Source organism: Delphinus delphis, chromosome 4 (genome assembly GCF_949987515.2).
Source record: "Delphinus delphis chromosome 4, mDelDel1.2, whole genome shotgun sequence".
NCBI classification, from domain to species: Eukaryota; Metazoa; Chordata; class Mammalia; order Artiodactyla; family Delphinidae; genus Delphinus; species Delphinus delphis.
The window spans coordinates 45600005-45615748 of NC_082686.1; the positions used below are offsets into that span (position 1 = coordinate 45600005).

Genomic DNA, 15744 nt, shown 5'->3' on the forward strand with positions numbered 1-15744 from the left:
GGTGATGGATGGTTTTATGGCATAGATTGCCATGATGGTTGCATGGTGTATATTTATCTTCAAACTCATCAAGTTGCATACATTAATTATTACAGCTTTTTGTATGTAACTTCTTTTAAAAACTGAGAAAATCCAAACTACAGTATTTAGACATATTTAAAAGCAAATCTTAAGGACCTTTTTTGTTCTCCAGATTTCAGTGACGTCTGTGTAATAACTACAAAATATTTGTTCCAGCATTTACAAGTTTGAATTACACTTGTTTTTGATCAGTGACGTTTTGCAAGAGGGTTCGCCGGGGAGTAGTATGTAACACGGAGTGTGAGAAATACCAAAACACATCTGGGTTAGGGTAAGTTACTCCACACAGTAGTAAGCCAGCCGAACAAGAAACGAGTTGTTGACAGATCTAGACCAGGCACCTACGGAGCCCTCCACTTCTAAGACTCGGCCACGGGGTAACCTCATCTTCTGCAGCCCCGGGTAGCTGTTCTAGGAACAGCTGTTAGTTAGCTGAAAGGCAGCCCAGGCCATTCTGGTACCGCAGTTTACCAGGTGTGTTCACAAACTTTAGTTAATGAACTTCTTTCAAAAGTCTGAAAACTGTTCCGTCCATTGGCTGGAAGATAGAAAAACAAATCAGTAATAGGAAGGAAAATTTGAGCGAAAAGACAAACGGGCTGGAGCTCGTTTGGGCGGGAATCCCGGAGCCGGGCGTAGCGGGGTTCCGCGTCCCCACGGGTCTCAGGCCAGCACCGGCAGCGAGGGCCCGGCCGGCGGTGGCGGACGGCCGCGGGGCCCGGGCTCGGGGCGGTGCCGCGGCCTCTGGCTCCTCCCGGGGGCGGGCGGGCTGGGGGCAGGAGGAGGAGCCGCCGCACAGCGCAAGAAGTAGCCGCGCTGGGAGCGCATCGTGCCCGCGCTTCTCCTGCCGGAGATGGACTGAGCCGCACAGCCCGCCCGCCCGCGCCGAGTCAGTCCTGCCCTCGCCGGGTCCCGCGGCGCCGGTGTCAGGGCGCAGGACACCGTCTCACGCGTTCCCCGGGGACGGCCGCGGACCGGCTGCCGCGCCGGGGAGATGTCCGGCGGCCGGAGGAGGGGCGGCGCCCCCTGGCACAGCTTCTCCCGGTTCTTCGCTCCCCGAAGCCCTTCCCGGGACAAGGAAGAGGAAGAGGAGGAGAGGCCGGGGACAAGCCAGCCGCCCGCGCCGGGCCGGGGCGCAGCCAGGTGGGAGCTGCGGGGGGGACGTCGGGGGGTCCTGCGCCGACTCGCGGGACGGGGGGCTCCTGGCCCCGGTGTCCGCAGCCAGCCGCTCTCGGCCAGGCTGCGCTCGCCACTTTCTGTTCCTCCATTGCTCAACTTTCGTCCTTCTCGCCCAGTTCTCTTGCCGCATCGCTTGGTTTGTTAAATCCGGGTGAAGTTCGTGACCCGAGGCCTCGCCAGCCCGCGGGGCGCTCTGCCTCCCCACCTCCCCTCCCCGGATGTGATTCGGTTCCCGTCCCACGGTCGCGTCTGCTCTCCAGGTTCTGCGGCAAAAGCGAGTCCCCCGGCGTCCTGCCGACAGTAATGGGAAACAGTTGTGAGCCCAGCCATCCGCCAGGGCAAAGAGGGCGCGATCCGAAAACCACTTCTGTGGGAAAGGTAACGCTTTGGAGCGCCACCCCCTTGGCTGGGATTTTACCATTTTATTCATAGTTTCTCAAAATGATTTTTTTTTTAAAAAAAGTATGGTGATGCTGAGTTCCGAAGACTCCATCAAAATATAAAACCCTCGCTAGGCTTATTTACCATTGCCTGACATTTAGATGATGCCGTCCTTCTTTCCCATGTCTCTTCGGAAACATCTGCCTCAAGTTCCCAGACAGATTCCAGAAACCAGAACTCGAGCTGCCTTGGTTTCAGTAATGAAAACTTGCCCCTTCTCTGCAGTCCTTTTTCCTTCTCCACCTGCTGCTATAAAATCGAAATTAAAAAAAAAAATTCATGTCTAATAAAACTACCTATTCCTGAGTCCTTTCATCTGAGTCCCGAGGGAGGAAGAGGGGTTAAGTGATATACAACTCGCTGTTTTAAACTTTTGATGGCAAGAGAGGCTTACTGCTCCGTCTTCCCCCAAATCGCACTAGAAGATCACTCATGTGATTGGAAGGACGCTCTCCAGAAAGCTGTGTTTACTTCAGATGTTAAAGCCTTCGTGGAGGCCTTCAAAGAAAAATGGATAGGAAACAGAACTGTAACTGTGACTGAGCTGATTCCATCAATATTCATTCAGGTCTTGTGATTTGATTCCAGTCATTTATGTGTTCCTCAGTTTCCCTATTTGTGAAACATTTCCATTTTGACCATCTGTTAATAAAATGCCACATCTTTCCAAGAAAGCTCCTATATAATATTTGGAAAACTTCTCCTGGGAAACTTTAGCTATTATTGCCCTGTTAAGAGAAAATTTAAAATTCAGAGTTACACAGTAGTTAAAAATAGTTTTGAAGTCTGACAGGGCTCAACCAGAATGTCTGAATGCTGGTGTGGGCAGACAGCCTGTGGTGCCTGCCATCACTGTAACAGCACTAACAGCCTTGGATAATATGGAGGCAGTGTTTAAAAGAAATCCCAAGTAGACTCAGCAAAAGTTGGAAACTTGTGTCAGTGTTAGCAGGGAATAGGCAGGCCAATTTCAGGTTTATATCAGAATTGTCCTGAAACCCTGCCTGCTGCCCTGCCGTCTTTGGGCTTTTTAGGCACTTCTCAAATCTCTTTTCTCTCTGGAGCTAACCGCTACAGCAACTTGTCTCTTGTCTTCTTACCACTCCTCCATTCTCATCTCCAGAGAGGCACACACTGTGGCTTTTTGACAATGAGAAATTTAATTGTGCTTATATGAACACTAATTGTGTCCTTATCTTTTTTAGAACTTGCCAGATGTTAAGGGGATAGCAGATAATCCTTTGTGTGGGTGTTTTACCTTTTAAATGAGTTTAAATCTTTCTTTTCAAGGATATAAACAGACACAAAGCGTTTATTGAAAGTTTAATGAAACTAACGGAAACAATGTCCTAGTAACACAGCACCTGGTGTTAACAAGATTGGAAACAGAATTGCGATTTGTCACTGTGATCTTATTTCAAAATGAAGGGGGTTTTGGCTGTTTATTTTTAGAGGCAGTAAAAGCTTTTGGTTTTATTGGGAGCCTAGTTTACCTTTTGTACTGGTGATTTTAGATGCAGGGGAGTCCGTTCGGACACGAGGGGCTTGGTGTGGTAGGGATGTAAAGATGACTGAGAAAAAGGTCCTTTCTCTCAAGGAACTGGGAGAAGGGAAGAAGACCACTTGAAAACAGTCATCCTACCATCTATGGTGTGTCTGGCCCATTACAATTGACAGAGTACTTTTAATAATATTACACTTTGAGGTTGGACAGACCTGTACGATCAGTATTTTCATTTTACTATAAGAAACAGTTAAAGAAACTTCCCCAGTCACACAGCTGCTTTTCAGTTAATGAACAAGTATTAAGTCCTATGCAGTGCCTGCAACTCTGAGCCCTCTTAACATACATTAAGTATTAATCCCTGCATTCTGACTTTTCCATGTACTCAAAACAAAATGCATTCTCTCAAACTTGGGTTGTATAGTCTCTGTTTCTGCACTTCCAGTGTTGGCTTACGTGAATTTTGTGATGTAACTGTGTGTGTACAAACAAATGGGACATAAATTCCTTAAGAACAGAATTCCTTAACAATTTCTTAAGAACAGAATTAAAAATTAAACACAAACGTAACCACAAGACCAATAAAAGTAAAATTTACAGCATTATCCTAACAGCTGTTTTTTGGCTACTCACAAAATGCATATGGTACCAACTGGGACAAACACAAGTTTTTTGGGGGTTGCTAGGATTCTAGCACTGTGTACCATGCCATGATTCAGGTTGTCCAATATTTCCCTATTTGAACCATAGGAAAACTTTTGCTTTTATGGTGTGCTGTTAAGTTATTTGGGCATCATTTGCTGTGAACACATCATTTATATATTGTGTTCACTGCTGTTCTCATTAACCTTCAGCAGTTAAAGAAGGCCTGTTTGCATCAGCACTGTTGTATATGGGAATTCAGGTGTTGGCAATGGAATTACATTTCAGTACTTATGTCTTAGGTGGTTGACCAGATCCAGGAAGTGTTTATATTAATTTGTTTTAGGTGTTATAGAGATGAAAACTGCAACTGAATTCAATTCACTGCTATAATGTTTAGCCCAGTTTATGAGCATGCAGTGAATGGACTCATTAGAAGTGATAGGGGAGAGCAGGGAGGGCTTCATGGTGGAGGTGGTTTTACCTGGGCCTTCAAGGCACTGGTGTTTTCCACAGGTAGAGAATTTAGCCACAAAGAGAGAAATAGGGAGTGGGTTTTCTAGGCTGAGCAAAAGCCTTCAGAGGTTATGATCTCTTGGGGGCTGTATACATTAGTGGGGCAGAGTGAAAGAGGCGTTAAGAAAGCTAGATTAGTGCTGGGCCATAAAGAGCGTTTGGCTCTCAATTTAAAGCTTAGAGAATTTTTGTGAAGGTCTTTCAAACAGATACTGCTAAACTGAAATTTGGAGGATACCTGCTTTCTAATTTTCCCCACTTTGAGAAGATGATTGCTCAGTTTTGTTTCTTTGCTATATCACACATGATGGACGTGTTTAAAATGAGCTCCGTACAGCGTTCATAAACTCGGGAGGGGGATAGTAAGGCGAGAACAGCATTTATTCAAGGGCCCACTGTGCACTTCCTCCCGGGCTGGGTACTTTTACTTGCATTGTCTCATTTAAATGTCACCCTCAGCCTGGAAGGTTGGTATGCTTATCACTATTCTGACAGTTGAGCACACTGAAGATGATAGGGTTCTTAGGCGTGGACACTGTTGGCATCTTGGGTGGAACAATTCTTTGTTGAACTGGGCTCTCCTGTGCTTTGCAGGACATTTGGCATCTGTAGCCCCACCCGCTAATTGCCAGCTGCATCCTCCGGTCATTGGGAGAACTCGAAACACCTCTACCTGGGTGGGTGGCAGGGAGAGTGATAGCACTCCCAGTGGAAAACGATTTACTCCAAATCATGACAGGAGTAAGTTTCAGGGGTGAGATTTGAAATTGGGTCTCTCTGACTCAGAAGCTCTGATTCTTTTTCCACACCATTCTGCCCACCACCCTGCTGAACTGTGCTCCTTCAAAATACATCTGAATATGTAAGTCAGTTGGACCTTTCCTTCCTTTATTCCAGAATGGGTAACGCTGTGGCCCGTTTCACATATACTCTTTTTGGTTGTTCCTTTGAGCGTCCCAATATAGTGCTATTGATAGAAGGTAAGACAGGATCACGAGACTCAAGGCAGGGCTGTGTCTCATCTTGGTGTCCCCTTTACCTAGCTCAGGTGAGGGAGTGAATCTCTGTTGATGGAGCATTAAAGCACTTACTACTGGCTTTAAGCGAGGGTTAGTACACTCCTACCCTTAAAGTGGGCATTTTGAAACATGGGGGGACCATAAAGCTCTCTAGACAGAGTGTTTGGCTATTGATTTAAAGTTCAGAGGATATTTGCTTTGCACCATGGCTGAGTGTGATTGATAAATGGGTAGAGCCAGGATGCTAATGGGATGCAGTGCAGGAGATAGTCTCATAAAAATGTCAATAATGCCCCTGATACCAGCATGAGAACTGTTGGCCTTCAAGTTAAATGTTGACCACAGCATCAGTTATGTAAGGAAAAAGAGCTTTGTTCTCCGAATTTTTATGATGATTGAATTTTCATTGATTTGAAAACGCTATAGAGAATAATTGATAACTAGTTTAGTGGAATAAGAGATACCTATGTGGTGTTGAAGGACCACATCTGTAGTTCATGCCTGCAACAGTAAAGATGACTGGGGGCTTCCCTGGTGGCGCAGTGGTTGAGAGTCCACCTGCTGATGCAGGGGACACGGGTTCATGCCCCGGTCTGGGAAGATCCCACATGCCGCGGAACGGTTGGGCCCGTGAGCCATGGCCGCTGAGCCTGTGCGTCCGGAGCCTGTGCTCCGCAACGGGAGAGGCCACAACAGTGAGAGGCCCATGTACCGCAAAAAAATAATAATAATAATAAAAAAAAATAAAGATGACTGGAAAATTCCAGAAGTCCTCAGCCCTGTGTATTTTGTGAGAATCTTGAGCTTCCAGGTTAATGGAAAGCACAGAACCTACCTTTGGCAGTGGATTAGAAATATAGACTGTTTTATGGTATTGAAACCATACTTTTTTTCAAGTGAGATTTCTGACTTTTGGGCTTAACAGGGTGTCTGCCAGATGCCTACCTTGGGGATTCTGTTTCTTGCTGAGGAAATTCCTTGAAAGCTAACTCAATTGTACACTCTAAACGGGTTCGAGTTGCAAGTGTACCTCAAATTGGCCTGCAGTAAATTTAATCAGCACTTCTAACTTTGAAAGTTCTGATTAAACAAACATTTTTGTTTTGTTTTTTTATCTCAGTGGAAAATACGTAAAAAGGATAATAGCACATTCTGTAAAGTAAGAGGAAAATAATACTCCCTCAATAAAATATTTTATCTCCTAACCAGAGTTTTGATGAAATACACTGATGTGCAGATATACCAGAAACGCCAGTACAACTGTGGTAGCAAGAAAACAGGTTGACAGAAATTGAAACTGGGGAAAGTAATCCAGGCTCTCTACTGAAAAGAGAGTATCGGCATGAAGTAAAAGTTAGTCCTATTTTTTTAGTCTGTTCATTCCATAAATTTGAGTGACTGCTACTTGTTGAGTATGTCGCTAAGGAGTGGGATACAAAGATGAATGAAAGACCAAAACTGCCCTCAGAGAGTTCCTAAATTAATGGAGGAGGTAAACATGTATGTCAGTATTTTCCAGATGAGCTCATTATGCGCCAAACATGTATTTGGTGTGTGTGACATGTGGTTCAGAACGCATGTACTGTATCACGAGGGTCAAACATTGTATGAAGACTTTCTCATACAAAGTGACCTCTCGCTGCTCTGAACTTCTCTCTGAGCGTGGTTTGATGAGCAGCCTTGGCCAAGGCAGACTAGTGGGGAGATGTGGCAGTAACTATACCAGCAGGGATGGAAGTGCTTTCCCTCAGTCCCGCCTGCTCCTCCTTGACTCAGCAAGTCTTAGATGGAGGCAGAAATGCGTATCCTTTCAAAAGTCCGCATGCCGGGCTTCCCTGGTGGCGCAGTGGTTGAGAGTCCGCCTGCCAATGCAGGGGACACGGGTTCGTGCCCCGGTCCAGGAGGATCCCACATGCCGCGGAGCGGCTGGGCCCCTGAGCCATGGGCGCTGAGCCTGCGTGTCCAGAGCCTGTGCTGCGCAACGGGAGAGGCCACAACAGTGAGAGGCCCGCGTACCGCAAAAAACAACAACCAAAAAAAGTCAGCATGCCAAGTAAGCGGAAATCCCTATACAAAATGGCTTGGTGTTGATAGAGAAATAAGTTGAAGTTTTGTGACCAGAAATAACCAATTCTTAATGTTTATTTGTCAGTTGTGAAGGCCAAGTACTGGTACAACTCCAGCAGGATTACCTCTCAGTGTTTAACTCCTGGGGGTATGTAATTGGAAATATCCCAAAGCAGCGAAACAACTGTTTGCTTAGTCAAGTGTTTCTTTTTGCCTGACAGATTAATGATGACAAAACTAAACTACCCTTAACCGGGAGATTGGGATTGAAACATATATACAGTAATATGTATAAAATAGATAACTAATAACCTGCTGTATAAAAAATAAATAAAATAAAATTCAAAAAAACCAAAAACCTAAACCACCCTTAATCGAGGCCCTAATAAGATCCAAGCCCTATGATTGGGGCTTTAAACATATACATTCACTTAATCCTCAAAGCAACCTTATGAGAGAGGAATCTTTACTCCATTTTACAGATAACATAATTTAAGGCTTGGAGAGGTCCAATAACTAATCAAAAGTGTCAACATCTTGTGGTAGAGTAAGGAGTCGAATTTTCCTTCCTGAATTCAAAGCCTACAGCATTATGTGACTACATCCCCTGCTTAACTTGGGAAGACCCAAACAGAAGGCAGGCCTTAGAAAATGGTATTGATGGCAATAAAAGACAATGGCATGCAGCTGGATGTCTGTCCAGATGGCCTGGATCAGTGCTCTGTACAATAAAGAATTTATGGTCCTGGAAGTTGAGGAAAATATATACACTTATACAACTTATAAATTTATATTTGAACACGTAAAAAGAGTCAGTCTCCTTCGGAAAAGATACAAATTAAGACTAGCAAGATACCATACTCCACCTGTTTGATAATCAAAACTTGAGTTTGTTGGGAGGAACTCTCATACACTACTAGCGGGAGTGTAAATTGATACGCCACTTTGGAGGGCAATTTGACAAGTTCTATCAGTATTACACATTCACATACTCTGATTTAACAGTTCTCTTCTAGGAATTCCATTGGCTGTATACAGTTTGTAAACAGGCCAAAAGTTGCCTCTACAAGTTTAATCATTGCAGTGTTGTTTTAATTAGCAAGAGATGAAAACTAAAGTGTAATCCCATCAATAGTGGACTAATTGGTAAATCATAGTATATCCATGTAGTGGAATATTATACAGCTGTCAAAAAGAATGATAAAGCTTTTTATATACTGATAAGAAAATGTCTCTTAGATACATTAAGTAAAAAATTAAAAAAGCAAGATACAAACCACTGTGTATAGTATGCTCCTGTTTGCATATGAAAATGGGGGAGTATGAAAAAAGTCTGTTACTAGTATTGTGTTAACTACTTAGGGAGGATGAGAGACTGGGTGAATTAATGAGGAACAGGAGGGAGACTTTTCATTTTAGACCTTCTTATACTTAAAAAAATTATGTGAATTATCTATTTCAGAAAAAAAAAAAGACTGGTTAAGACCTAGTGAATATCTCTGTATAAAAGAGGAAAAAAGAGAGAGAATTTATAATCCTGAGTTGGCAAAAATTCTCCAAAGAAAGAATGAACTCCATTAACTTGTTCAAGTGAGAAAAATTATGATTAAGCCTATAAGTAAATGGAATATTTATAATGCAGAATAATTAGATGTTTTGATACTTTCTGCAGGTATGAGGAAGGCTTATGTATTATTAGTCTGCAATGTGAAACTGGGTGGAGTTAACAGAGCATCAGAAATATCAACTGCGCTTCCCTGGTGGCACAGTGGTTGGGAGTCCGCCTGCCGATGCAGGGGACACGGGTTTGTGCCCCGGTCCGGGAGGATCCCACATGCTGCGGAGCGGCTGGGCCCGTGAGCCATGGCCGCTGGGCCTGCGTGTCCGGAGCCTGTGCTCCGCAGCGGGAGAGGCCCCAGCAGTGAGAAGCCCGCGTACCGCAGGAAAAAAAAAAATCAACTCATTTTTGTGAGATCACCTAAATCATCTGCTTTAAGTAGCAGTGTGACTCTGGGTAGTTCATTAGCTCTCTGTCTTTGATTATAAAGCGAAGGAGGTGGCCCTCATTGCTAAGGTCTCTTCCAGCTTTATCGTGCCAGCCAAAACTCCGTAGGGTAATAGGTGTGTACAAAATAAAGAAGTATGCCTTATAGATTAGGAAGACTTTTGTTTTACTGGAAAGGTTACATATGAATATGCATTGGGTATTTCCCTCTGTGGTTCTAACATTTTCATCAGTTGATTTGAAAACCTCACCAATGTTTTAACAAGAATTCATTTGGTACCACTTGTGCCAGGCCCTGTACTAGCCTCTGGGAATCCAGTGCAACATGGTCTTTGGTTCAAAACACTCCTGCAGTTTTGTGGGGAAGGCAGACATAGCACAAATCTTTCTTTCCCTCTTAAAATAAGTACCAAGGTGTCTCACAGGGCTGTGGAGGATTTAACAGGTGTAGGCCCATTCTTGAGACTCTCTTCTTAGAGGAAAAGGTTTTAGTCTCGTTTAAGCTGTTTCTTCTGGCCTTTCTGTACATGTGTCTATTTACTATTCTTTCTTGATTTGTAAACTTTAGACAGTTTATATTGATTTCTGATGATGGTAGATGAGGACTTAGCTATTTTACACCTCTTCCCACTTCCCTTTATTCATTCAGTCAAAATAAGTGTTATAATTTTGGGACTAAATCAGAAGTCAACCTTTCCATGTATATAAAATACAGTTTTGTTTAGAGTAGTACGACATGCTTTTGAAGGAGCACACCTTTTATATTTTCTTTATGACAAGAAGCGCAAATGGTAGTGCCAGAAATGACATGAAAATGGTATTTGAATGCTCTCACAAATACTAATTTTGTGTGATTTCTACATGATATGTTAGAAATTTCTCCTTTACTCTGTGCTAAAATTTATACAGAACGTGGATGCTACCTTAGTGGCAGATCATAATTTTTTATAACTGCCATGACAAGGAATGAAATACTTTGAATTTTAAAGTTTGATAACTGGGAACAGGTTGGGTGAGATGTAAACTCTCAGCTTTTTATTGTCTTTGTTGTCAAAGCACGAAGGATCATACCCTGGCTGGAGGGGTGGCATTGTGCTGTATTAGTCAAAGCTGAAAATATGTATGATAATTTTTTTTTTTTTTTTTTTTTTTTTGTGGTACGCGGGCCTCTCACTGTTTTGGCCTCTCCCGTTGCGGAGCATAGGCTCCAGACGCGCAGGCTCAGCGCCACGGCTCTCGGTCCCAGCTGCTCCGCGCCATGTGGGATCTTCCCGGACTGGGGCACGAACCCGTGTCCCCTGCAGCGGCAGGCGGACTCTCAACCACTGCACCACCAGGGAAGCCCAAATATTTTTGATTGTTCCATTGTTCTAGGTAGGCAGATAAGGATATTATTTGGCAATGTTGTATTTATTATGATACAGAGAAATTGCCATTATGAAATATTTGTACTGTTAGTATTTAGTTATTTGTTTACTTTAAATTTACTAGCATTTTTCACTAACTTGTTTTTGTGTTTTAAAATCAACTACAATACTTGTCTTTTCTTCCTTTTGATAGTAATATATGCTTTTCTAAAACAGCTATGAAATTATAAGAAAATCAAAAATTAAAAAAGCACAGCTCATACATAACCCTATCCACCCGGAGACGAGTACTGTTCTTCTAGATCATTTCCTATGTGCTTATCTACATGTATACATATTTTTAGAAAAAGTGAAAGTTCTCTTCAGGATTTTGAAACCTGAATTTTTTTTTCACTTAACAATGGTGCTTTGTCATTTTCTACAATAGTACATATACTTTTACAAATTATAAAGATAATTTTAACCCTTTAAAAAATCTTAGATGGGTCATTGCTTTTCAGAATCTAGTTTGAATATCTAAATGTGTCTCTGCTTACAGAGGGTTTGTATTCCGATGGGAAAGTTATATAGATTTATATATAATGTTAGCTTTGAAGTAAAATAAAGCTGGGTGAGGGAAGAGGACGTGATGGAAGTAGTGGGTCTGTAATAAGGTACAGAGAGGATGGTCATGAAACGCCTCTCTATTGGGTACCATTTGACCCAAGACCTGCATGACATTTGGAAGTAAGGACATGAGCAAATCAGAGGAAAGGTCTTTCCAGGAAGAGCGAAGAGCCAGTTTCAAGGTCCTGGGGCAGGACCATGTTGGCACAGATGCCAGAATAGGCAGAGACCACAGAATGGAAGGGAGCCAGGGGCCAGTTGAGGTAGGTCTTGGTAAGGAGTTGAGATGATGAGATTACTTTTTCTAAAAAAAGGAATCACTGAGGCATGGGTTTATATGTACTTGTATGTTTGTATATTCTCACACAGTTTATCAGCTTATTGGTATCCAGAAGACTTGACAGAGGACGAAGAGTTTGAGTTGGAGGTAAGGTCAGCCTTGGTCGGCTCTGGGAAGGCCCAGTCTCACCTGTCCTTGCATCTCCAGTGCCCCTCCCTCAGGGCAGTTTGTTGAATGGTACACGAATGGGTGTCCCATTTTAGACAGCAGCTAGAATACTGCTTTGAGTTCATGTCACAGCAGAAGTTCAGGGTATTGATTCTTTTTTTTTTAATTATTATTTGGTTGCACCCGGTCTTAGTTGCGGAGGGGTATTGATTCTTGTGATTTGGGTCACAAATGTTCAGAATCTGAAGGGTATGAGGAAGAAGACTTTGGGAAAATAGAGCAGTTGCTGATGTCATGTGTAGCTGGACAGCTCAGGTCACATCAAACAGACTGAGCTTCTCTATAGCCTGTGATTAAACTGTAAGTATGGGTCTTGTTTTGGGAGCATGTGATGGGAACAGGAAGTAAATAAGCTTCAAGGTGGATACATAAATTATAGGAGAGGGTTGACATTATGGGGAAAGGACTGTCAGAAGCTCTAAGACTGCAAAGCCATGAAGCTTCATAATCATGTCTATTACCTCTCCTCCTTGCTCCCGGTTTCTCTCCAAAGAGTTCCGAAATTTAGACGCCAGATGTTTGGGCTAAAATACATGCTGTTTGTCTTAAAAGTGCAGCATTTTGTTACCTTTTAATTTGAAACCCAGAAATAGCCATAACCACCTGTTTTATATTCTGTTAATAGTCATTAAAAAAAAATACAAGTACTACTCTACTGCTGGCAGTCACTGTTTATGAATGGGGTTGTTTGGAAATTGTCGGTGTGGAACTGTCTTTATTCCCATAGAAGCAGGGTTGGAGATGCTGGGTGGGATTCCAGGCCAGTGCACAAGTCAGTCTAATCCATAATGTACCTGCAGTATAGCAGTGAACAAAGAGAACTCTAGAGCTTGTCGTGTGAAGATGTGTTTCTAAGATCCCCAAGGTAGTGTAGATGCCCCAAGGAATGAGCAGACCCTTTGGAAGGTGTGAGGGTGCTATATTTAAGGACCCAAGTGAGGGATGAGAGGGAACAGCCCAAGGGAATAGAGGACAGACCCCGGCTTGGCCTCAGTCACTTTGAAATAAGGGACAGTAGAAGTTTCTGCCTCCTTTGTGATGCCCTGATATCAGTTTTGACTGAGTTGGTTTCTTGGTCACAGTCTTTTTCTTCCTTTACCACAGAAGCCTCAAGGTTAGTCTCCCTGTTCCTGTTTCCCCTCACTCTGCTTACTGAAGGATCATATGGGATTTTAGATATGGCAGAGTGCTGAGCTGACACTTCCAATGTACATATTTGAAAACATCAGATCCAGAAAGAAGCATTTTGACTGAAGTGCCTTTTGTCCCTAAGGTGCCATCCCTGAAACAGACCTATGTCCGTTTTGTTTTATTTTACGTCTGGCATAAAGTAAGTGGTTGCTTAATGACTGTAAGTTGGATTCCTGGTTTTCAGACATGGTCTAAATATGTTTGCTTCAAAAATGAGGAGCTTCTGTGTCACTTTGACCTTGATATTTATCTGGACCATTTTCAAAGAGTAATTTCCAGAGTTCTGTTAGCTAAGTAAGATGAGGCTATTAAAATTCAAGGGAGTCTTATTTGTGCCTACGTGTGATTATGATTACTGCCCCTCACCCCCTGCCGTGAGCAGAATGTGTGCTTTCTAAAAATACTGCTGTTGAAATAATTCCCGGGTCCCAAAGGGGGTTAAATTGTGAAAGAACAATAGGAAAGGCTTGTCGTCTTTCTTAACGTTTGAAGTCATCTGAATTGGAAATGTTTCTCTTTCTCTTGTATTTTTGAGAGGCTGAGAGTACCACTCCAAGTCTTTCGAGACTTTTCTGTTAATGTTTCTTCTTCTTCGTCCTCCTCCTAAGTTGACATCTAAGTATGCAGTATTTTGAGTGTCTTTATAGATTCTCTTCTAACTTTTTTGTGTTTTGTTTGTAAATCAATTGGAAATACCCTTGTTGCTACTGAGTAATTTTCTTCTCACAGCCCTACTCCCCTCTTTATACCTTTAGAGAAAGATGATGCAGGATGAGAGTGGATGGTACATGCTCTCAAGAGACTTATACTAGTATTTCATTAAGGAAAAAAGACTAATGTGTATTATTCCATTGTTCCCAAATGGAATAGTGTTTTCTGATTAAGCACACATAACTGGAGACTGTTTAATATCAGTTATTTTAAAAATTCATTTAACAAACAATATTTGAGTGCCTTCACACTGTCAGGCGCGATGCTAGGCTCTGGGATACAGCCATGAATGATATCGTTCCTGAGTTAAATGAGTTCAAGTTCTAGTTCGACAAATGGACAACCAGCCAGTCATTACCAGCAGAAATGTATGAGGGGTATCAATGAGTGCAGTGGAAGCACAAAAAATACAGGTTAATGGACTTCCCTCGTGGTGCGGTGGTTAAGAATCTGCCTGCCAGTGCAGGGGACACGGGTTCAAGCCCTGATCCTAGAAGATCCCACATGCCGCAGAGCATCTAAGCCCGTGCGCCACAACTACTGAACCTGCGCTCTAGAGCCCACGAGCCACAACTACTGAGCCTGCATGCCACAACTACTGAAGCCCGCGTGCCTAGAGCCTGTTCTCTGCAAGAGGAGAAGCTACCACAGTGAGAAGCCCGTGCACCACAACGAAGAGTAGCCTCCACTCTCCGCAACTGGAGGAAGCCCGCGCCCAGCAAGGAAGACCCAACACAGCCAAAAATAAATAAATAAATAAATGAATACATTTATTTTTAAAAAATACAGGTTAAGCTAGAACTAAATTGTAAAGGATTAAGAGTTGGACAGGGTGGGGAAGGATGTTGCAGGCAGGAGAAGAAAGTGGTTTGCTGGCACGTGAATTTGGTGCATTCTGAGAATGGGAATGAGTTCTATGTGACAGGTGTGTCTGCGACCAGGAAGTGAATAACTTTCTATATCTATATTAAGGACTCTTCATTTTATTCATCAGCTGATGGAGATTTATTGAAGGAGTTTTTGAACAGAAGAGTGTCATGGTCAGATTGAAAATCACTTTGACCAGGAAGAATGGATTAAAGCAGAGTGATCCTGAAGATGTCTGAAGATGTCAGAGACAAATGAAGAAGGGACTCTAGTAATCTAGGAAGGAAGTGGGGAAAGCTTATCTGAAGCAGTGATTTTTATACTTACCCCAAATTTTAAAATATTTGTTTTAAAATTCAACACATTTTAAAATTTTGATTTAGCAGTAAGATTAGTGAAACAAACATAGAATGTAAGTTTCAGAAAGTTTTACGAGTGTCAAGTATTACTTCTTTTGGTGATTTCAGCTTTAAATTCTTCAGTTGTTTGCGCAATGCAAAATACTTATGTGCTGACTTAACAACTGTTTTTCTGGTATTTTGTGTGTGTTTATAGTGTGGAAATGATTATAGCTGCTTGAAAATACTGAGTTCTGCCTTAAATCCCATGGACGCCGAGCTGCATTTTCTGCAGAGTTTTTGTATTGGAAAAGACACTTTTACCATTTTCATTTACAATTTCACTAAGGCAGTAAGTTTATAGAATACCCTGTAAACACTCTAAATAAGTATACTTTCAGAAATCTTGAAGCAAGAACTAGGATACTAAAATGCCTATTGTATGTTTAGATAGTTTTTAGGTCATTTAAAATAGATTGTAGTTAGAGAATACACTTATAAAATCACCATAATCAGTAGTATTCATGATTATACTCCAAATTTTTATATCATGCTCTTTTTATGTGTATTTTGCCAGTCTCTTCCTTGATTTGAGCTTAAATAGACAAGTATTGACATTTAATTTAAAAAACCTGAATTGTAAATAACGTTGTGGCAAAAGATAAGCCTAGTAAAATAGGAAAAAAGAGATAAGGACCCACT

At 42.4% G+C, this 15744-nt stretch overlaps 1 protein-coding gene across 1 annotated transcript in view; it reads left to right on the top strand.

Moving 5' to 3' along the window:
* Positions 1 to 989: 989 nt before the first annotated feature.
* The window catches only part of CRYBG3 (crystallin beta-gamma domain containing 3), a 114926-nt gene continuing 100171 nt past the window's right edge, over positions 990 to 15744 (top strand). The window contains exon 1 of the mRNA XM_060010509.1: positions 990 to 1224. Within this exon, the coding sequence (XP_059866492.1) occupies positions 1076 to 1224 (149 nt within the window). The 5' untranslated portion in view covers positions 990 to 1075. The remainder of the gene's footprint in view (positions 1225 to 15744) is intronic.